Source organism: Rhinichthys klamathensis, unplaced genomic scaffold (assembly GCF_029890125.1).
Source record: "Rhinichthys klamathensis goyatoka isolate OS25496 unplaced genomic scaffold, OSU_Roscu_1.1 h1tg000191l_1, whole genome shotgun sequence".
Classification (NCBI taxonomy): Eukaryota; Metazoa; Chordata; class Actinopteri; order Cypriniformes; family Leuciscidae; genus Rhinichthys; species Rhinichthys klamathensis.
The window spans coordinates 1,201,731-1,226,020 of NW_026606717.1; the positions used below are offsets into that span (position 1 = coordinate 1,201,731).

Genomic DNA, 24,290 nt, shown 5'->3' on the forward strand with positions numbered 1-24,290 from the left:
TGTAATTGTACATTTAGATTATATTCAGTGCAAATGTGTAAATTAGGAAGATATCTAAAAACTGATTGTTTAATTATTTATTTTGTGTTTTAGGTTAAGAATTCATGTGTGGTGCTGTATCCAGATGCTGTGGTGCTCAGCTGTTATATGGAACTATGTGAGCCGCATGCCGTTCAAATATCATGGCCTTTGAGCTGGGTCATTGCAGCTATTAATGTCTTGGGCTCCAGAGAGTTCTGCACATTCAAGCTATTGTACGTTGAGCCATTCCACCGAAAGGGTGACATTTCTGTCCCCAGGACATTATATGTATAAAATTGCATGAAAATTAACTCTAAAATACATTTTATTATTAAGCAAAATGTCATGCATATTAAGCTAACTACAAATTTAAAATGTATAATTAAAAAAATTAATAAAAACTGCATAGAACACTAAAAAATAGCATTTTCTGCATGTCCCCACTCTCTATCTCTAAACTTTACCATGAAATATAATGATTAAAATACTTCAGAAATCTGATTTCTTTTGCATTGTTGTGTAACTTTATATCCAATCTGCTTTAAAATTAAAGAGAATTAAATTTTTAAATTAAATTTTTTAGATAAAATACATATTTTAGTCATGTCCCCGGGTTTACACTCAGTCCTGTTACCCTATTACATCCCGCCTCTGAAAAACGTAGAATATTCCACAAGACACATTTTCAACAGTAAGTTGCATCATTTGGATCTTCTGAAGGCAATGGGGCGACCATAAGTAAGTCCTCTCATTTTAATTTCTGTATATTTGATGAAATTGTAACTATGACTGAGAAGGTCAATCTCAACATACGGTCCTGTTACCTAAACTTTTTCTTAGATTTACATTTTTTATTTTAAAAATATTAACTTTTGGTAAGGCACTAGAAATGGCTCAGTGTCCTCATGTTATTAGCATCTATGCTATGTGGCCATATGCATGTATTTGATAACTTTTTGCTTAAAAACTCAATCCTGTTACTTTCAGTCCTGTTACTATTTTTTTCTTTTTCTAAAAAAATAAAATTAAACCACTATTTTTATCAGTTTTGTTTGGCCCATAATTTATACAATTATTTAATAAATTAAAAAATATATATATATATAAACTTGAGGCTTCGGTCTTATTTAAAATGGAAAAATGGCTTTGTGTTTTTTTATTAAAATACACCTTGCCTTAATAGTGATTTTATTGTAACAAATATCAATTTTTTGAACATATAACCAACAATTTCTTTAAAATAAACACTTTCTTGTGGGGAAAACAAAGGAATTAATTGACATGCTTTTAAACTTGCTTTTTAAATGGGACATGATTTTCGGTAACAGGATTGAGAAAACATGCGCCCATCTTCTGCTTAAACCTTGTAAAAAATAAATAAAGTTGCCTGAGATTGACCAATACACATTTTGAATAGTTAAATATGTGTAGTATTAGATTCAATGTTGAAAAAGATAAAAAATAAAGTTTAATTTTGAAGAGTTACAACAAGCAAATGTCACCCATTCGGTGGAATGGCCCAGTTGCTGTTCAACTAAAAAATACGGGTATTTATCAATAAGCTAATTTACACTTCTATTGTAGGCTACATAGTATTTAACAGCTGCGTAAAAAAGAAAACACCATATCCTCTTGTTCAAAAAGCGTAAACTTATATTGAAAATGTAATTGGAAGAAGGCTACGCACCGACCCCGCCCTCTAATTAATATTCATGAGGGGGACTTTAAATAAGGAGAGCCGTCATTGCGGCATGGGTGCTGTTGCGTGCGGTCTGGTGTTTTACACTCTTACCTGATCCAAAGACGAGGCTGCTGTCACCATGTCCAAACCACTGTCAGACCACGACAGGAAGAAGCAGATTTCTGTGAAGGGGCTCGCCGGTGTAGAGAATGTGTCGGACTTAAAGAAAAACTTTAATCGTCATTTGCATTTCACGCTGGTAAAGGACAGGAACGTATCCACCAAACGGGATTATTACTTTGCGCTCGCGCACACAGTCAGAGACCACTTAGTAGGCAGATGGATCAGAACACAGCAGAGTTATTACGAGAAAGACCCCAAAGTAAGTTCATGCATGTCGAGATTGTACCAAAGCAAAAGCAAGTCCATGCATGACACTACTGCACCAAAACCAAAGACTTGTAAGCAATTAATAACTACATCCGTCAATGCATCTCTAATAACATGGCATTTGTGCAGGGGCGCTGCCCTGCTTGACCACAGCATTGTTGACCTTTTCTGACCCTTCTTGAGAGCTCTTCAGGGTCAGCAGCACCCTCTGCTAAATATAATCAGGATCCATTTAAAGATTAGAAACAAAGTGCAAATTTAACACATTTTAGGTAGTCTAATGTCATTTCTGAAATGATTTTGACTGGCATTAACATGGGAAAATGAATGAGTATTTTAGCTGAGCAATAGCATGATTTGTACATTACTAGCACAAAAAGTGCATCTCCAGATTAATGCATCCTGTCATGTGCATGCATAAAGCATCTTGATTTAGATTAAACATCTATCTAATATTTTATCTGATTTACTGCATATTATATTTCATTGAAAGGTTACTAGAGGGACCTTTTATAAATATTAAAAAGATCAAGCAGCAGTAAAAGTATAACAAAAATGTGTCAGTATTCAAGGCATCAAAAACCTGAGTCGGAAGACAGGAGATGAAACCACAGCTCAGCATCCCTGACCTTTTCCTCTCCAGTCTAGCCTGCAATCCCTGGATGGAATTGGTGTCTAGGATATAAAGGTCAAAAGTTGCTCCCTAAAAGAAAGGTCACTGTAGAAACCTATTTGGGAAAAGGTGTGTAATTCAGCCTCATAATAAATCAGAGTTATAAAGACAATACAAACTTTTTTTCTGGAAATATCATAAATAAAAATGACCTGGACTTCTTTGGAGAGTTCTATTTTGCTCCTGTTCTTGTAGGTGTACTTTAGCTGTAAACCTTGACTCAAACATTAGAGCTCCAATGAGGGTCATGTCTGTTTCCGTGAAAACGTGATTGTGGAAGTGATGTGAGAAACCTCGTCTAAGAAACCAGTTTCATGAGTTCAAAGCTTTTGGATGCTAAGAAACTGCTGGTGTGGGCAGAAGTTTGTGGTTTACCTGGACATTGCCATCTGTTTCATAATTTTTACCATCATTAAACACTTGCACAACACATTGGTCTGCACTCAGAACTTCTTCATTAGCTGCTTTACAGAATAATATTACATACTCTGTAACCTTTTCTGCTGACCTCACTGCTGGTTATTTTTACTGGAGTCAAAATGCCACTGTTATATAACACCATTGACCTTCCCCAATCTCTGACTAGTCTGTTTCAGCCCGTCGTGCCGCCACACACCCACTCTCACCTCCACTGTCTCTTTCTCTCTCTTGCTTTTCATACCCAACAACACCAAAGGAAGGCCTAAAATGTCAAAGGCTACAACAGGGATGGTATCGGATTGCCATGTGTTAAATTATCCCTCTGCCAGAAAGTATTAAAATAGTCCTTAATAAGGTCTAAAAATAGTGCCCAGGCGGAGGATGGTCCGTGGAGAGCTTGACTTTGGTAACCCCAAATCAATATATCGAAAGTACATAACCATTACGTAAGCAATGTCATGTTCCTTATATATATTTATATAAAGAAATATTAACACTACATTAAGGTTTTATTTAACTTCACTAGTTAACATGAACAATGAAGAATACTTCTACATCATTTATTAATATTTATCAATGTTAATTTCAACATTTTAAAAATAAAAAAAATGTTAAATGTACTACATAAACAAACAAAAAAACATTTTTATTTTTTCTAACATTAAAGATTAATAAATGCTTAAAAAAATCATTGCTCAAAGTTTATGTCAGAGTTGTAAAGAGTACCTGAAAACCATGTCTGAGTAACAGTACTGATACCTTAGAGCAACTATGACTCCATTACAAGTCACTCCGAATTCCAATAAGACTTAAAAGTCATACAGCCGGTTTCACAGACAAGGCTTAAGCCTAGTCCCAGACTAAAATGCATGTTTGAGCTGTTTCACCGGCTGCTTGTTGTATATGAAACACGATTCAGCAATTACCTGCCAATGCACTCGCATTCACGTAAAGTAGCCTTGTCGACAAGTTTGGGTGAGTAAGGGTAAAATGTACAAGAAATAGTACCTTCAATGCCCTTCAGATGGCGATATCACTTCTTTAGTAGCAGAAATAAACTGCTGCAGAAAAAGTTTTCTCATCACAAATGTATTGGTATGCTGCTCGAAATTCATTGGCCGACGGCATCCATGTTTTTTGAGATGCGTGAATGTCCTCATTGACAATCCGTGGCACCTTGGACAAAGACACAGCATACCAGTTTTCAAGTCCATCGGACTGACTGTGGCGTAGATATAACCGTTTTCATGTTGTTGGTTTTTTCATTTTATAGTGCCCCTAAGTGGCCAGTCACTGCGTCCTTTTTCGTGCTACCACAGACTGAGCCCAATACATAGGTGTACCAAGTTTGGTGAAATTATCTCATTCCATTCAAGAGGGATAGTCGTTTTTGTAAAAGTGGTCATGCCCACTTCGAACATTTTGGCGTCCCGTCACTGACGTGAAATGAAATTTTGACCTTTTTTTTTTTCAATAATTATTGACAATCAGACTCCACAAAATCACTCTGCACTGGTGTAATTCTGATCGGGTAAAAAACCTAGTTCTAGTTAGCAAAATAGGTTTTTCAAATATGCCTTGAGCCAAGGATTCCAATGATATAAGACTCTTGAGCCTGCGACAAACAGTTTAGGAGTCATTTACATACAGCTATTACATACTTTTGCTCGCTGTAGCACCATCATCAGGCCAATTGGGCGAGCCTCGATGATGTTGTAGATGGGACCTACCATTCCTCAAAGTTTCAAGTCTCTACGACTTGCGGTTTGGTCTGCTCGATCACTTTTAGCTGATCCTTGGAAATTTGAACAATTACAATAGGGTTTCACCGCTACGCGCTTGAACCCCTAAAAATAAACACAAACAACGAATGACTCCTGACTAACTCTGTCTTATCATTCTTGTGTCTGTTAGCGTGTATATTACCTTTCCCTGGAGTTCTACATGGGCCGTACCTTGCAGAACACTATGGTGAACCTGGCCCTGGAGAATGCTTGTGATGAAGCCACGTATCAGGTAAGACAACACAATAAAGCCAGTGTACTGCTTTAGATTATTGTTTTGAAACCAATGAATGATTACACACCTTGTTCCACAGCTGGGTCTGGACATGGAAGAGCTGCAGGAGATGGAGGAAGATGCTGGACTGGGAAATGGAGGCCTTGGTCGTCTTGCTGGTGAGTAATCTGACCTTAGGTTTGAAAGAGGAACCATCATTCTCAGTATATTATACTTTGCACAAGAAAGTCAGAGAATAGTGGAACAGCCTGATTTTGAAACTTTCAAAGCTACAAAACCTTTCACAAGCATGATCAATCTTTTCTGAAAAGTCGCCCTTGGTCTCTCTCTCTCTTTGTCTGTTAGCTTGCTTTCTGGACTCTATGGCCTCTCTTGGGCTGGCTGCCTACGGTTACGGAATTCGCTATGAATTTGGTATCTTCAACCAGAAAATCTGCAATGGCTGGCAGGTAGTTTAAATGACCTTCAATAGTTTGACTTGATTTGAAAAACAAAAAGAAAAGATAAACAAACCCCAAAGAATTAATGGTGCTTGCTATTTCTAAACACCTGCCTAGCAACCACCTTTTCACATTCACATTTTTTCCATTTGTAAACATGCATAAATATTACTTATAATTAAATATGTTTACTCTGCACATATCTTGAAATTCGTATAATATCAATGCTTGACAGGTTGAAGAGGCAGACGACTGGCTCCGCTACGGTAACCCATGGGAGAAAGCCCGTCCAGAATATACGCGTCCTGTGCACTTTTATGGTAGGACAGAGCATCACCCAGATGGAGTGAAATGGGTTGATACTCAGGTATAGCATCACCATTCATAAAGCTGTACGTTTGTGTGTGTTAATACTATATTTATAAACCCCTTTTACATTGTTTACCCAGGTTGTCTTGGCTTTGCCCTATGACACCCCTGTACCCGGATACAGAAACAACATCGTAAACACCATGAGGCTGTGGTCTGCTAAAGCCCCATGTGATTTCAACCTGAAAGACTGTGAGTGCCAGTAACAGTTATCGTACATGCTGAAAACACCAGCCTAGACCATACTAACCAGCATACTAAGGCCCATAAGAAAAGTCCAAAACAAATGTTTAAGAGCAAATATGTTGAAGATTAGCCGATAGGCCGTAGATTCGTTAAATGATAAGCCGTTTTCTCACAAAAGCCGTTTATTCAGTGTAGTGAAACCTTTCTTCCATTGACATCCATTAAAAAAAAAAAAAAAAGGCCTCTGGTCTACTTCTCTGTGTACCGTAGCGTTAACAGGCGTAACGCTTGTAGGCTTGCAGGCTTGCCTTTAAGTAGCTTTGACGTAATAGTGTGGCTCTGAGGCTCTGCCATCTTTGATGTGGAAATCCTATCTGGTTCATTTCTTTTGTTTAGGTGGTCGAGGTCAAACATGAGTAAAAACATGAACACACTGCTTTATAGTAGAAATTGAAGTTATAATTCTAATTTAAAGCGACATTGACACTTTTTTCATGTTTAGTACTGTAAAGATGTTTGATTTAAAGAAAAAATAAATCAATTGTATAAAATGCTATATAAATAAATGTGCTATATATATATATATAGAAATGCCGGTTTTCTCCCTGCTGTCATTTTTTAGGTTTATTTTGTTATCGAGTAGTAAAGCGCAAACCACATATTTACATATTCATCTAAATGCCGTTCTCAGCAGCATGAGCAGTATCAGGATGTTCGCTAACAGTATAACTGTAAAACTGTTTACGTATTTCAAACTTATTTTTACCCATAATCGAAGAACACAAAAGAACTTCGCCGTGAGTAAATTAGGGCCTTAAACCAGGGGTGTCCAATCCTGTTCCTGGTGGGCCACTGTGCTGCAGAGTTTAGCTTCAGTCCCAATTAGACACACCTGAACCAGCAAATCTAGTTCTTACTAGGCATAATAGAAACTTCCAAACAGGTGTGTTGAGGCAAGTTGGAGTTAAACTCTGCAGGACAGTGGCCCTCCAGGAGCAGATTTGGACACCCCTGCCTTAAACCATCCAATCTGGACTCTATCTCACATGTTCTCCTTCCATCCTCAGTTAATGTTGGTGGCTACATTCAGGCCGTGCTGGACAGGAACCTGGCGGAGAACATCTCTCGTGTGCTCTACCCAAATGACAACGTCAGTAAACACACAATAGGTCCTTAATTTAAAGGAAAAGTTCACCCAAAAATTTACATTTGATACACAAAAGCATCATAATACCATTCAATCTCTGGGTCAACTATTCCGTTAAGGACAACCATAGTTTTGACACAAGTGGTCTTTAAGCACCTTCCCGAAGCTTTCGGTCCCTGTCTTCTTGTAGTTTTTTGAGGGTAAGGAGCTCAGATTGAAGCAGGAGTACTTTGTAGTGGCTGCGACTCTCCAAGACATCATCCGCCGCTTCAAGGCTTCCAAGTTCGGCTCCAGGGATATTGTGCGCACGGACTTCAGCACTCTGCCTGACAAGGTAAGCTCCGTTCACCTATCTTATACATATATCAAGATCTTCTGAAGTCTCATTGAAAGATGTGTCTTGAAGTTGCTTTCAGCAGTGAAGGGTGTGGGTGTCACAGCTCTGCTTTTCTTGATCTTCTTTTGTTTGACTGCTCTCAGGTGGCCATTCAGCTAAACGACACTCACCCTGCCTTAGCCATCCCTGAGCTGATGAGAGTGCTGGTTGATGAGGAAAAACTAACTTGGGAGAAGGTTTGAGATTTGTGAATGTGTTATTTTTAATTTATTTTTTTATCATTCCTTCAAGTTTCATACAGCACTAAAAGGCCACAGACTCATAACTCTAGAGGGCGACAGAGTACAGACAAGCTCAGATCTCAAAAATGATACTGACAGTGAACAGTGAACAACACCATCATTACATTCACTATATTACTTAAATTTTTTTTGTTTTGTTCCTTATTTATAGTAAACATTAAATAAAAGTGTTTTAAAATCCCAAGTTACTCTTCATATAAATGAAGTCTACTGGATAAGTTGTAAGCCAAACTGTGTAAACTCCCTCACTCTCTGCAGGCATGGGACATCTGCGTTAGGACCTGTGCCTACACCAACCACACTGTGCTGCCTGAGGCTCTGGAACGCTGGCCTATTGACCTCTTCCAGTCCCTGCTGCCCCGGCACCTCGAGATCATCTACGAAATCAACCGTCGCCACATGGAGGTCCAGCTTCAACACAACACAAAACTATAACACACTTTTACACTAAACCAGAGAGCCAAGATTTGGCCGTTCAAACGTTTTGGGTCTGTAAGATTTTTACGCAAATCTCTTAATGCTGTGATGTGTACTTGATCCAAAATACAGTTAAAACTATTATTAAAAACTATTATTATGAAATATTGTTACAATTTAAAATAATTATTTTCTATTTCAATATATTTTAAAATGTAATTTTTTCCTGTGATGGCAAAGCTGAATTTTCAGCATCATTGCTCCAGTCTTCAGTGTCACATGATCCTTCAGAAATCATATTAATATGCTGATTTGCTGCTCAAGAAAAACTAGTGCTGTCAAAGCGATTAATCGCGATTAATCGCATCTAACATAAACGTTTGTGTTAATATGATATATGTGCATATGTGTGTTTGTGTGTATATATATATATACATACACACACACACATACACTCACCGGCCACTTTATTAGGTACCCCATGCTAGTAACGGGTTGGACCCCCTTTTGCCTTCAGAACTGCCTCAATTCTTCGTGGCATAGATTCAACAAGGTGCTGGAAGCATTCCTCAGGGAGTTTGGTCCATATTGACATGATGGCATCACACAGTTGCCGCAGATTTGTCGGCTGCACATCCATGATGCGAATCTCCCGTTCCACCACATCCCAAAGATGCTCTATTGGGTTGAGATCTGGTGACTGTGGAGGCCATTTTAGTACAGTGAACTCATTGTCATGTTCAAGAAACCAATTTGAAATGATTAGAGCTTTGTGACATGGTGGAAGTAGCCATCAGAGGATGGGTACATGGTGGCCATAAAGGGATGGACATGGTCAGAAACAATGCTCAGGTAGGCCGTGGCATTTAAACAATGCCCAATTGGCACTAAGGGGCCTAAAGTGTGCCAGGAAAACATCCCCCACACCATTACACCACCACCACCAGCCTGCACAGTGGTAACAAGGCATGATGGTTCCATGTTCTCATTCTGTTTACGCCAAATTCTGACTCTAACATCTGAATGTCTCAACAGAAATCGAGACTCATCAGACCAGGCAACATTTTTCCAGTCTTCAACTGTTCAATTTTGGTGAGCTCTTGCAAATTGTAGCCTCTTTTTCCTATTTGTAGTGGAGATGAGTGGTACCCGGTGGAGTCTTCTGCTGTTGTAGCCCATCCGCCTCAAGGTTGTGCGTGTTGTGGCTTCACAAATGCTTTGCTGCATACCTCGGTTGTAACGAGTGGTTATTTCAGTCACTGTTGCCCTTCTATCAGCTCGAACCAGTCTGGCCATTCTCCTCTGACCTCTGGCATCAACAAGGCATTTCCGCCCACAGAACTGCCGCTCACTGGATGTTTTTTCTTTTTCGGACCATTCTCTGTAAACCCTAGAGATGGTTGTGCGTGAAAATCCCAGTAGATTAGCAGTTTCTGAAATACTCAGACCAGCCCTTCTGGCACCAACAATCATGCCACGTTCAAAGTCACTCAAATCAACTTTCTTCCCCATACTGATGCTCGGTTTGAACTGCAGGAGATTGTCTTGACCATGTCTACATGCCTAAATGCACTGAGTTGCCGCCATGTGATTGGCTGCTTAGAAATTAAGTGTTAACAAGCAGTTGGACAGGTGTACCTAATAAAGTGGCCTGTGAGTGTATATATATATATATATGTATGTCACACACATATGTGATATAAACACAAACTTTTATGTTAGATGCGATTAATCACGATTAATCGATTTGACAGCACTAGTTTTCCACAATTATTTGGTGAATAGAAAGTTAAAAAACCCTGAATTTTTGACAATATTTTGTAACAAGATTGAAGTCTTTACTGCCACTTCTGTTCAATTTTAATGCATCCTTGGTTAATAAAAGTATTTATATCCTGCTGATAGATGCCATAACATCAAAAAGCGTGTTTTGTGAGCGTGCTGTATACAGAACTGTCTGTTTGTTGTTATAGCGTGTGTCCTCTATTTACCCCGGTGACACGGACCGCATGCGCCGCATGTCTCTCATTGAGGAGGGTGGACAGAAGAGAGTCAACATGGCTCATATGTGCATTGTTGGCTCTCATGCAGTCAACGGTGTGGCACGTATCCACTCCGACATCCTCAAAGCTACCATGTATGTATTTAAACACACATACAGACAAACCATGTTAATCACAGATGTTTACAATCTTATCTAACTTGTAAAGAAATAGTATAAATGACAATTCACACGATATGTGTCATATGACAGCTTTCTGTTCCTCGATAGACTGAAATTTAAGTCATTGGATCATTAAGTCAGTGAACTGAACTTGCGAATTAAATCAGTGAACAAATTGTTGTTTTGAGATTGTGCAGTTTATACGGTTCACTAAATGGACTGAACGATTTGTTACTGAAATGGTCTTACAAATCACCCTGTCCCAGTTGTTCTCAGTGAATAATTGACTTTTTTTTACTAGTTTCTAATGACATGAGGGTGAGTAAATAATGACCCTATTCCTTTACTAAATAGATTCAAAGACTTCTTTGAGATGGATCCAAACAAGTTCCAGAACAAAACTAATGGTATCACCCCTCGCCGTTGGTTGGTGATGTGCAACCCTGGTCTGGCTGAGGTCATTGCAGAGGTTGGTGAGCTTCATAACTTCATTTGTTGTTTATTAACATAGCTGACTGCGACTGTGACAGCAGCTGTGTCTGCACTAATTGCACTTTTATATAATGTATAATGTCATGGTGTGATAGTCATATTCCTGCTCTGACTTTCTTTGGCCTGCTCAAATGTTAGAGAATCGGAGAGGACTTCATTCGTGATCTGGATCAGCTGCAAAAGCTTCAGAATTTTGTCAACGATGAGGCTTTCATTCGAGATATCGCCAAAGTTAAACAGGTTAGAAATGATAAAAAAATGTGACCCATATCAACTACCCAGTGGATTTTGGAATTTAAAATGGATTTTTTTCTTGATGTCCGCACCTCTTCCAGGAGAACAAGCTGAAGTTCGCTGTGCACCTGGAAGAGCACTACAAAGTAAAGATCAACCCCAACTCAATATTTGACCTTCAGGTGAAGAGAATCCATGAGTATAAGAGGCAGCTGCTCAACTGTCTACACATTATCACTTTCTACAACCGTGAGTGGCATCTGCACTTTAGTTCACCCAAAAATTAAAAAACATCCTGTCATCATTTACTCCCCCTCAAGTTGTTCCAAACCTGTATACATTTCTTTGTTCTGCAAAGGAAGATATTTGGGAGAATGTTTGTAACCAAGCAGATCTCTGGCCAATAGTAGTCAATGGGGTCCGAAATCTGCTTGGTTACAAACATTCTCCCAAATATCTTCCTTTGTGTTCAGCAGAACAAAGAAATTTATACAGGTTTGGAACAACTTGTGGGTGAGTAATTGATGACAGAATTTTCATTTTTGGGTGAACTATCCCTTTAACTTCTTCATGTCCCGTTCTCATTATCACTATCAGTCAGGTGTATTTTTTGGAAGAGAAAATAAACATACATAAAAATTATATTTTATAGTATAAAATAAATGAAACATTTCCCCCCTTTTTACTATTGCTCTTAGTCAGGGTTGTCAAGTTTTTGACATTTTTGTAAGAGAAAATAAGCATCAAAAAATAATTAATGAAATATAAAATATAAAATTTATGAGATATAAAATATATGAGTTATTTCTATTTTACAGGTATCAGGAAAGAGCCTAACAAGCAGTGGACCCCAAGAACAATTATGATTGGAGGAAAGGTAATATCAAGTGACTCCAGTGCAGTCAGATTAGCATCACGATGTTTATTTAATTCTTTTGTCATATCTGAATTGTTGTATGTGTTATAATGTTCTGCTCAATCTTTCCCAGGCTGCTCCAGGCTACCACACAGCTAAAATGATTATTCGTCTCATCACAGCTATTGGTGAGGTGGTAAACAATGACCCGGTGGTGGGCGACCGCCTCAAAGTCATTTTCCTGGAGAACTACAGAGTTACCCTTGCTGAGAAAGGTGCCAAATTACAACATTTGAAGTGTCTTAATATTATCCAGGTGCGCCTGCAGGTGTAAAGATGGAGTTATCATATAAATTAAATGTGCATTTGTCCACTGGCAAAAACCCCCACACAAAAACCTCACAAATAACATTTCATGACACACTTTTACATTTATAAAACATATACACGATCAATGTAATAGAGAATTTCAAAATGTTTGAGTAATTTTATTTTATTTTTAATCATACCTTGATATTTTAATAATATAATTTAAGTTTTGATCATTGGAGATGAGCTTTACTACAGACACAATATTCAAATTAATACTAAATGTAATTAATAAACAAATGAAAATAACAGGCTGCATTGTAACTCGACCTGCCCATCTTCAGTTCCTCACTTTACAACTTATTCCAGCGCCATTTATACTGCCTTATATTCACCTGAAAGTGTGAGTCATGTGTTCATGAAGAATATCCTTGTTTTTGTCAGTGATCCCAGCATCTGACCTGTCCGAGCAGATCTCCACAGCCGGCACAGAAGCTTCTGGAACAGGCAACATGAAGTTCATGTTGAATGGAGCTCTGACCATCGGCACCATGGATGGAGCCAATGTGGAGATGGCAGAGGAAGCAGGACATGACAACATCTTCATTTTCGGCATGAGAGTGGAGGATGTCGAAGCCATGGATGCTAGAGGGTTGGGGAAAAAAAACTAATTTTAATACTAAATAAAATATTAAACAAAAAAGTTTTTTGTGATATAATAATAAGCACTCACACAGTGTACTGTATGTAGTGTATGTGACATGACCTCCTTCCATCTGGCAGATACAACGCATCCGAGTTCTACAATCGTATCCCAGAGCTGAAGCAAGCCATAGACCAGATCGCTGGAGGATTCTTCAGCCCAAAACAGCCAGACCTCTTCAAGGATATTGTCAACATGCTGATGCACAATGATAGGTAGACATATAGGAACAAGAAACATTCACGTACACATTACCACAAACACAGATAGTCAGTAATAGACACCTATTTTTCCCTGTTGTACAAGGAAAACACATACAACGACCAAGATAGGGATTCTTTTTACTGTAAATGTCAATTGTAAATTGTGCAGCCATCCATCCTGGAAACAAAATTCTTTCATTTTCCAAATGATTAGTATTTTCCTTCGTTTTAACAACTACACACAATATATATGGGGAGATAATTATAACTTATAATTTTTAAAGGAACTAATGTACCTTACACATCATTTGCTGTTCATTTCACAGTGAGTTTATTTGAAGTCAATTCAAATCAAGACATTCAACAAATCTTCTATTTGGGTCTTTAAAGAAATAGACACCTTTTAATTTAAATAATATGCTACTGTAGAACATATTTTAACTACATATGTATATGAATCATGTTTTTTTGCCACACAGGTTCAAGGTGTTTGCTGACTATGAAGACTACATTAAATGCCAAGATAAAGTCAGTGCTTTGTATAAGGTAAGTGTTAAAACTGTTTTTGTTGTTACGTTGCCAAACAAATTGAGAAATTATGAACCTTGATGATTTATAAATATCCTCCTGTTGACAGAAACCTAAGGAATGGACCAAGAAAGTCATCCTCAACATCGCCGGTTCAGGCAAGTTCTCCAGCGACCGCACCATCTCCCAGTACGCCCGTGAGATCTGGGGTGTAGAGCCCACTCTGGAGAAGCTTGCTGCACCTGATGACCCAAATTAAACCTCCACATGCCCATCTCGAACCAAGAACAACCTGTATGATCGAGCAACGCTAGATGCTCCCTCTTCATGAATCTTGCTCTTTCTTCCTATGGCAACCCGAACGCAATCTGTCAATCTTCAATCTTAAATGTTCTGCCTCATTCACTTCACAAACAATCAATAACTTCAACAAACTCAATCAATGTTCAACAGGTAACATCTATATCAGCATTATTCAGCAAAAACCAGGGCTGTATTTCCCAAAAGCATCGTAGATCGTAGAAACTATTGGCACAAATGGTCTATATGGCCCTGTTTACACCTGATATTAAGATGTGTTTTGTTTGATCGGATCACAAGTCGACGAGGCAGACACATTCCTGTTTACACCTGGTGATTTAATCCCATCTGTTTTGTCCACTTTCGAGCACTTCTGTCCCGATTTTTCAATCTAATGGACAAAATAAACTCGTAAAATTTAGCTATGAACATGCCTGTAGACGACAGGAAAGAGTACAGCAGCTTTCATTTCTGCTCTGACAGCCGTGAGACCACGCTGAACGCTGTGAGTGCGTGTTAGAAATCAGGAATGCTGAGTGAGAGAACATTGTGCTTAGTACATTTTTCGTCTTCAAACTAAACTTGGGTCTTCAGCCAACAATGTTGAAATCCTGTCTGGCTAGCGCGCTTCCCATAATGTTTATGCTCTAGATCAGTAGGCAGTCTTTGCTACTATTTGAACACATTCGACCAATCCAGAGCAATCCAGTCGAATGCGTTTTCGACTGCCTGTGGAAGTGGTCCAAAGTGGACAAGCTCAAAAAAATTTAGACCCCTTTTACACCTGTATTTAGCGTTGTCCACTTATGATCCGATTGACCAAAATGCATAAAACCAGGTGTAAACAGGGTCTATGATCTACACAGGGTTGGGGTAAGTTACTTTTAAAAGTAATGCATTACAGTATTGTGTTACTCCCAAAAGTAACTAATTGTGTTAGTTACTTTTTTTGGAAAGTAATGCATTACATTACTTTTGTGTTACTTTTTCTCATCTGGGCTGTTTTTTTTATATAACAACAAAAAAGGTTATTTTGTTGGCAAATGTAAAGGCCCTTTCACACCAAAAGTGAAATGAAGGAAATGCAAATTCAAGAAGGTTATTGATGTTATATTTGGGTTTTGAAATTCAATAGATGTTTTTTCCCCATCTAAACTGTTCAAATACTGCATACTTGAAAAAAAAAATCCAATTAAATCCAATCTCAAACACTGTTGCATTTGGCTGTTAGTTCTTAAAGGATTAGGAGCATGCTTAAAATGACAAGATTGTCAGTAATGTGTGAAAAATGGCTGGTGTAGGGGGTCACGGTTGCTTTTAAAGTGAGGCAGTAAGCATTGCTCATATGTATGTGTGAATCTGTGGTTGCTGTTTGGAATTTTAACACTTTTTGGACTGTGTTATGTGTAAAAGTCACAAAAATCATGGCTTTAAAATCTCTCACATCAACTGTTATTAATAATCATAACCAGCTATCCCAAATACAAGGCCTTTTTTTCAAATATTTTTGTTAAAGAACAACAAAACTGTAATAAATTACAAATAAACTGCTTGGTTCTGTTATTTATCTCACCAGTTTGCTAAGAATGAGAATAAGTGTTATGTAAACACGCACTCGTTGACCCATTCATGCTGGACACTTTAGTATTTACCCACGTGTGAGCAATCTCTCACACACTCTTGCATGCATACAAGCAATGTTTGAAATCAGGGGTCAGTTATGCTATGCGCTGCCAGTAAACAATCTTTATGACGCGCAGTACTGTAATGGGTAACCAGCAATGTCTAGAGCTTGGTTACACCGCCACGATTGCGTGAGAAATGCTAAATCCCCCCCTTTGCACCTTCAACCTTTAAGTCATCTCACAAACTGGCAAGGGAATGCAAGAAACTGGCTTGATCTGTCACAGTGTGTTTCAAGGTCTACGCTGAGTTCCCTTTCGAAAACAGTTCACTCGTATTGCGTCGCTAGATGCATTGGGAAAACTCCTTTTCTCGAGAATATTGAAGCCTTTATTTTAAAATGCAGTGCAGCTGCACAGCCAGCATAGAGCAGAGCTATCAGCGTGCTGATTGGCTGGGCTGCGGGAACTGTACGAACCTATGGCGATGTGGCACAGCTCCACAAACCAATCAGGGTGTGTCCCACCACCAGCGAGCTGAGCCCACCAGAATGGGCGGAGCTACAGACTATATAAGCGGCCCATTTCGCCATAGACATCAGATTTAATCTCCTTCAGCGACGACTCACCTCTTCGCTGATCTTCTCCTGCTTGAAAGCCTTCTCGCCGTCGAAAGAGCCCAGCAGCGGAACGCAGCGAATTCAGCAGCAGTTCAGTGGACGGCGGCCTCCTGTTCAGCGCCTCTGACTTGACGCCGTCATCTGCTGATTCGCCATTTCCCTGCAGCCATCCGGCGAGAGTATCCGGCGAGGCGTTGTTTCAAATGCCGCGCCCCAACTGTGTCACATGCAGAGCCCCTCTGCATCGCAAAGACGAGCACCGTGAGTGCGTTTCCTGCCTGGGCAAAGACCATGCTGAAACTGCACTCACACAGGGCGGCTGTTCTCATTGCCAGAACATGCTGCTCTCCTCTCTGCGCTCGCGGCCAGCTTTCTTTTTAGAGAGCGACCCCGCCCCTCGCGCTCTCCCGTTTCTCGCCTCCCAAGAACCTCGGAGGAAGAAACAGCGGGGTCAGAGGACAAGCGAGTGAGCTAAGACCAGCGCCCGTCCTTTGAAGCAGCCGGCCTCGTCTCGTTTGGTGGATCGGAGGAAGACCTCCACAATGACAGCCTGTCATTGGCGGCATCTGAAGGCGAGGATTGGTCGGGCTCTATCATTGACCCCACCCCGCCATCTCAGACCAGCAAAAGCGACACCAGGGCGAGCACAAACGCCTTGTGCTTCTCCGTGTTCTCACCCGGGCCGTCGAAGAGCTCAGCCTCGACTGGTCTTCACCGGAAGGGCCCGCTAAAAGCCACCTCGATGAATGGTTCCTGCCGGGGGGCCAGCAGGCCTCTCGTCAGCGATCAGCACTGTTCTTCCCTGAGGTTCATGACGAACTGACGAAGTCATTGCACGCCCCCTACACGGCCCCTACTTCCGCCTCTGCAATGCTCTCGACTCTCGACGGCCTGTGAAGCCATCCCCGATGTGTCAAAATGCGTACTGAACCAAATAAAACGAGGTTACTCGCTCCAATTCGCTCGCAGACCTCCGCGCTTTCATGCCGTGGTCAACACATCGGTAAGGAGCAACGTGGCTCACGTCCTCTGCACCGAAGTGTTAAACCGAGACAGTTCCCCTTCACAGTCAGGCTTCTACAGCCATTACTTCCTCGTGCCGAAAAAGGATGGTGGCCTCAGGCCTATTCTAGATCTCAGGCACCTGAACAAGGCCCTCATGAGACATCCATTCAAGATGTTAACAACCAAACAAATCCTCTCGCAGATTCGCCCAGGGGATTGTTTTTTGTCAGTGGATCTGAAAGATGCTTACTTTCACATCCAGATAGCCCCCCATCACAGACCGTTCTTGAGATTCGGATTCGAGGGTGTGGCTTATCAGTACACAGTCCTGCCATTCGGGCTGTCACTGGCACCTCGTACATTTATGAAATGCATGGATGCATCTCTCTCCCCATTGAGACAGCGGGGAATGCGCATTCTGAACTACCTCGACGACTGGCTCTTTCTGGCCCAGTCAGAGAATCAGCCATCTGGAATGCCTTGGGCTCAGGATCAACCTATCCAAGAGTGTACTGTCCCCCAGCCAGCGTATAACCTTCCTGGGAACAGTTCTCGACTCTGTTCAAATGAGAGCTTGGCTCACACCAGACCGCGCTCTCTCCATTCAACAGCTAGCTGAGTCGTTCACAGCGGGTTCTTACCCCCCAACCCCCCACTGAACGTTTCAAAGGGCTTTGGGGCTTATGGCATCATCCACATCGTCAGTACTCCAATTAGGTCTACTGCATGTGCGCCCCCTGCAGCTCTTGCTGAAGCCCCGAGTCCCGGCTCATGCTTGGTGGTCCGGCTGCCTCCACATCAGGGTAAACCATGGGTGTACTAAAGCCCTGGCCCCTTGGAAAGACACCGGCTGGTACCAGTCTGGTGTAAGCATGGGTCTAGTCTCGAGGAGGAAAGCTGTTTCGACAGATGCCTCCAACCTCGGTTGGGGGGCTCTGTGCGAGGGCAGGCCAACCTTTGGCCTCTGGTCAAGCTCAGAGAAACGCCTACATATCAACTGCCTCGAAATGAGAGCAGTCTCTCTAGGCCTGGAAACCTTCCTCCCGAGCCTGGCAGGACACCACATCTTGGTCCGGACGGACAACATGGCAGTGGTGTCCTACATAAATCGCCAGGGTGGGCTCAGGTCAGGCAACCTGCACACCATGGCCATGGCCAAACAGCTCCTGATATGGGGACACGCCAACCTGCACTCGCTAAGAGCGGCGCATGTACCAGGTGTACTGATCCGGGGAGCAGACATGCTATCTTGAGACAATGTTCCCCCCGGGGAATGGTCTCTCCACCCTCAAACGGTTCAACTAATCTGGAGTATCTTTGGCAGGGCAGAGATAGACCTATTTGTCTCAGAAGACAACTATCACTGCCCAACGTTCTTTTCAAAGAGCAAGGATGCGCTGGCCCACGAATGGCCCAGCCGTCCCCTTTACGCATTTGCTCTGGTCTTGATGCTCCCTCAGGCCATCGAACGGATCAGGGAGAACAGCAGCTCCTTGGCCAATACCGCTGAGGGAGGAGCTCCTCACTCAGGCGAACAGGACAATCTGGCACCCCCGTCCCGACTTGTGGGCCCTCCATGTATGGCCCCTCAACGGGTACCCAGGGACCTTCCGGAAAGAGTCCTAGCACATAGCTGAGGCTAGAGCTCCGTCCATGAGACTGCTCTACGCCCTTAAGTGGTCAGTTTTCACCAGCTGGTGCACAGCTCAGAACCTAGACTCCTACTCGTGTGAAGTACCACTGGTACTTTCCTTCTTGCAAGAGCTATTGGACGCGGGTCGCACCCCCTCAATGCTCAAAGTATATGTGGTGGCCATAGCAGTCTTCCATACTCCTGTGGCCGGCCAATCCTTAGGAAGGAACAACTTGGTCGTACGCTTCCTCAAGGGAGCAAGGAGGCTGAACCCGCCTCGTCCTCCCTCTATACCTTCATGGGACCTGTCTATGGTCCTCAGGGCCCTCAAGGGCCCCCCTTTCAAGCCGCTCCAATCGGCTGACTTTAAGCCACTTTCGCTCAAAACCGCACTCCTGCTAGGCGATCTGCTAGCACTCTCCATGAACGCTTCCTGCCTTGAGTTTGGGCCCAACGACTCCAAAGTTGCCCTCAAACCGAGACATGGCTATGTTCCCAAGGTGGTCTCAACTTCATTCAGAGCCCAGGTCATTTCACTATCTGCCCTTCCCCTGTCGGAAGACGATAGAGAATTAAGCCTACTCTGCCCCGACAGGGCTCTCAGAGTTTATATAGAGCGTTCTACCTCATTCAGGCAATCATAACAGCTCTTTGTATGCTTCAGTGGCCGCACCAAAGGGCTTCCGGTCACGAAGCAAAGATTGTCGCACTGGATAGAAGATGCTATATCTTTAGCCTACGCCTCAATGGGCATTCAATGCCCCATAGCAGGGCTCATTCCACGAGGGGCATGGCCTAATCGAAGACATTTGTGCGGCGGCCGGCTGGTCCTCGCTGTCCACATTTGTGAGATTTTATAACTTGGAGGTTCTGGCTCTGCAGGCACGAGTCCTTTCCATCTAAAGTGAGTATGGCCTCTAAGGAGCCCAAAACACTAGGTATCCCTTCTGAGGGCCCCGACCCTTGTCCGGGCCCCATTTGTCTTCTGCCTTAAAGTTCTACTCTAAAACCTCAGGCCTTGCTGCCTTAGGCTGGAGTTCAGGGTGAAGTCGTTAGCTAAAATAGCACGGCGTTTTAAATTGGTTCCCAATGCATCTAGCGACGCAATACTAGTGAACCGTTTTCGAAAGGGAACGTACTCGGTTACTCGCGTAACCTCGGTTCCCTGAGAATAACGGGAACGAGTATTGCGTAGACGGCCGTGCTATTAAGCTTCACGTCCAGGTATTGTCGCTTCAGTCAATTTAAACCTGATGTCCATGGTGAAATGGGCCGCTTAATAGTCTGTAGCTCTCCCCATTCTGTCGGGCTCAGCTCGCTGGTGGCGGGACGCGCCCTGATTGGTTCGCACTGCTGTGCCACTTCGCCATAGGTTCGTGCAGATCCCGCAGCCCAGCCAATCAGCACACTGATAGCTCTGCTCTATGCTGGCTGTGCTGCTGCACTGCGTTTTAAAATAAAGGCTTCAATATTCTCAAGAAAATTTGTTTTCCCAATGCGTCTACCCTATTCTCAGGGAACCGAGGTTACGTGAGTAACCGAGTACGTTATTTGCTCTGGCAGCTGGTGTTGCTCTTCACTGGAGCGATTTGGAGATAAACGGGTCCTGACTTTCCATTCACACTGCAGAACGGGGGCCACTGGATTATCGCAGATAATCTGTTGCTTCACTTTACAACATTCTGTGCAAAAATGTTTGTGGCTAGAATGAATGTGTGATGTCAGTTCTCCTCAAGTTAATGCAGGTGGAGTTCATCACATTAACTGTGAATAACTTCAATTTACAACTATGTCAGCCTTATTCAGCAAAAACTGATGATTCAGGATTCTGGTCATTCTAAATCTATGCAACCACAAGGGCTGCATCCGTAAAACTTATTGGCAGCTGACTTGTTGCCTCGATGACTTTGTTGGCAGCGTTTGCGTACAAAGGTACCTCAAGAAACTGATTTCGGACAGACTTCTGAGGCAGGGTAACGGTTTAATGATCTACAGCAAAATAGAGCTTTGCTGATAATTGCTGAATATTTAATTACTACAATAGTAATTTCTTGCTGGAAATGACAGTGAATCATCAGAAACACCATTTCAGACACCATGTTTATTTTTTAGCTTAACGGGGACAGATAGGAAAGCACAGGATTGTGGGATATCAAAGGTAGTGAAGGATACAGCTATGCTGCCTTCAAAAATCGATCAGATGAAGGGATCTCAGAAGACAGAAAGTCAATCTAACTTTGGATTCGGACGTGCCTTAATGTCTTTCTACCTCGGAAAGGCAGCATTTCTTTCATTTTCTAAATTTTTACATGTTCACTTTGACACAAAATATTTGTTGTTGTATCATAAATGCATACACATCAATACTGGCCGCTGTACCTTAGTGAACACATTCAGGAGTTTTAAAACTAGGGTCTTGGAACCCCCAAGGGAAATTTGAGAATAAATTTACTTACGTTCAGTAATTTTTTTTTCTTTTTTTCTTTATTTCCTTGCCACTGTTACCTGTAGCTTGCTCACTAGTCACAGAACTGTGGAACTGCTTGGAACAATATTTAATATTAAAAGTGAAATGCAAATAAATTTAATTTTAGTTAAAAAAATTATCTTATATTCTAATATAGGATTAAGAAATATACACTGTTGACTTATACAAAGTTTTAAAATATATATTTAAACCTGTAAATAAAATAAAAATATATCATTATATATTTTTTTAATAATTATTATATACATTACCATTTATTTTATATTTGATCAAAAATACAGTAAAAAGGAATATTGTGAAGTGGTATTGCAATTCAAAATAACTGTTTGTATATATTTTAAGCTGTGATTTATTCCTGTGATGGCAAAGATGAATTTTCAGCAGCCATTACTCTCAGTAATCAGTCTGTACGTGATTCTTGTGAACGTGATTATTCAGAAAAGCGAATTGTATAATTTTACAGATGTGATGTTGTCTTATCACACTTATTTTTCCTCACACAGTTTAAACGGATCTGTATATATATAAATATATAGCTTCCTTATATATTTTAGGAAAGAGATTCATCACAAGGGGGTCCTAAAATATTAAAGCATTAAAACGTTTGAAAACCCTGATCACACACAATGATGACACCCCAATAAAACTGATATAATTGATCAAATTTTTTCAGAAGTAACTTATTCTTTCAAGTCAATCAGGTCTTACACAAGACTGAACATATATAGCCTATACTGTAGGTGTGTGCATGTTTATGAGGTACATTTTGAACTTTGAGAGTCAGAGGACATACTGGATAAACATTGTCGTGGAAATTCTTAATACGTATACAACCTACTTAATCTGACTTCTTCACCATGGACAATTTAAACAACTTGCAGTTGTTAAAATAATAACAGTATCTTGAGGTAATTTCCTGAATTGCCTGAATACTTGCAATACAATACAATTCTTCCCTGAAGCAAGGTGATGGCGTCCCATCAAGAAGCTATATCACTACCTCAATCACACATAGATGTTCTATTCTTGTCTTTTGAGCGTATAATCTTTAGTACTTCTATTACTACCCCAATCACAGATGTTCTGTTGTTGTCTTTTGAGCATAGAATTTATTTCTCAGCTGCGCAGCATATACCTGACACGACTCCCAAGTGGCTCTTTGTAGAAATTAAGTTTTATTCACGGCCGGGAGATCACTGGCCACAACAACCAAGTGAGTCTCCTGAATAGAAAGATACATGTACATTTATATCATACAGTTGAGCAATGTCACTCAAGTCTTCTTCACTATGATTTGTTCTGGTGATTGATTTGTAATGATCTAAGCTAATCATATGACTGTTAGTTCTACTGTGTTAAGCACTTTTTGGTTAAGTATGGCCTTTGACCTAAGCATCATCAGTCTGCATTTCTCTTTACATTTACTGTTGAAAATACCCATTACATAAAATATTTCTATCACAACATCATTGGTTACTCTTCTACTTTGTCATACCTGTTCTGTCTCACTCATTGCTTGAGTGAACAAAATGCTCTGCCTACGTTCAGCTAAGCAGAGAGTTATGCCTAAAAGTAATTCATTTACCCAATCCCATAACTCCTCCTTTTACATTGATAATGAGACATGAAGTCCCGCACACTAATCTACCCTGAGTTGTACTCAGTTCCTCACAGTGACACCCCACCGGCTCGGACACTGGACAATCTTCGGGACACAGCAGGTACGAGCACAGAGGTTAGCCAAGGGATTCCAGAAGGAGCACAACAACTTCAGTCTAGCTGAGGCATCTCTTCCCGTGCCTCATGGAAAAGTCTGTTCGTGCCACAAGCGGTTTAAACGTGGACCTTCTAATCCAGAGCAAACCTTTGGTGCATTTCCACCCGAAAGCCAGAGGAATTTAAGAGCTGATTATACAACAACGCATAACAGTTTCTCTATTTATTTCACCCATTAAGAATATCTTTCTAGTTCCATTTGTTTTCTAGGGAGAAAATTCAGGACATCCAAGTCACCACAGGTCCGTGCACACTTGTTTTTTATGCTCATCTGTAAAGCTTTTTATTTAGTGTTTTTTTGTATTTATATTATTTGTATTTAATCTTTATTGCATTTGAGGCCTACACTGAAAAAAATGGTATAGAAACTATTTTCTCTCAAATTGCAAATTAATTACACTGAAAAAAAAGTTCTGAATCAACATGCACCAATTTTATATATCCTAATCATTCGTCTATATATCCTAATCATGTATTCATTACTTCAATGCGCTCATTGTTTAATACATTGTTTAAATTAAGACATTATTAGCTAACTGTGTGATTTGTATATGTACATTTCTGAAATACATAACTAAGACAGTTACCTCTGAAAACAGATCACTCTAAATTGTAATGTTGACATGCATTTTCTGTAAAGCTGCTTTGAAACAATATGTATTGTGAAAAACGCTATACAAACAAATGTGAATTGAATGTAACTGAATTGATAAAATAAGTAACACATTGAATTAAACATGAAATTTTAAGGTAGAAAGACTGAAATAGTATTTCTTATAAAACGTAAGTAAAATGTAATCTTTATGTACAACTGTTTTATACAGTGATGCCAATATTATTAGCATAATATGTTTACATCTCCATAATATCTACACTTGTACTTTTAATTATTTGGATAAACACATCTGCTAAATTATTATATTTAAATCTGATATGTTGTAAAGTAACTGTTTTA

General features: G+C 40.7%; 1 protein-coding gene across 1 annotated transcript; it reads left to right on the plus strand.

Annotated features, from left to right (window-relative positions):
• The first annotated feature begins 1,766 nt into the window (after nt 1–1,766).
• pygma (phosphorylase, glycogen, muscle A) lies at nt 1,767–14,879 on the plus strand. Its single transcript, XM_056262007.1, has 20 exons — nt 1,767–2,084; nt 5,100–5,201; nt 5,284–5,362; nt 5,550–5,653; nt 5,880–6,011; nt 6,094–6,205; nt 7,267–7,349; nt 7,537–7,680; nt 7,827–7,919; nt 8,244–8,390; nt 10,376–10,539; nt 10,921–11,035; nt 11,197–11,298; nt 11,394–11,541; nt 12,111–12,169; nt 12,282–12,423; nt 12,902–13,109; nt 13,241–13,375; nt 13,843–13,909; nt 14,001–14,879. Exons 1-20 carry the CDS (start codon nt 1,842–1,844, stop codon nt 14,148–14,150), a joined length of 2,529 nt encoding a protein of 842 aa, XP_056117982.1. The 5' UTR covers nt 1,767–1,841; the 3' UTR covers nt 14,151–14,879.
• Nucleotides 14,880–24,290: the final 9,411 nt, after the last annotated feature.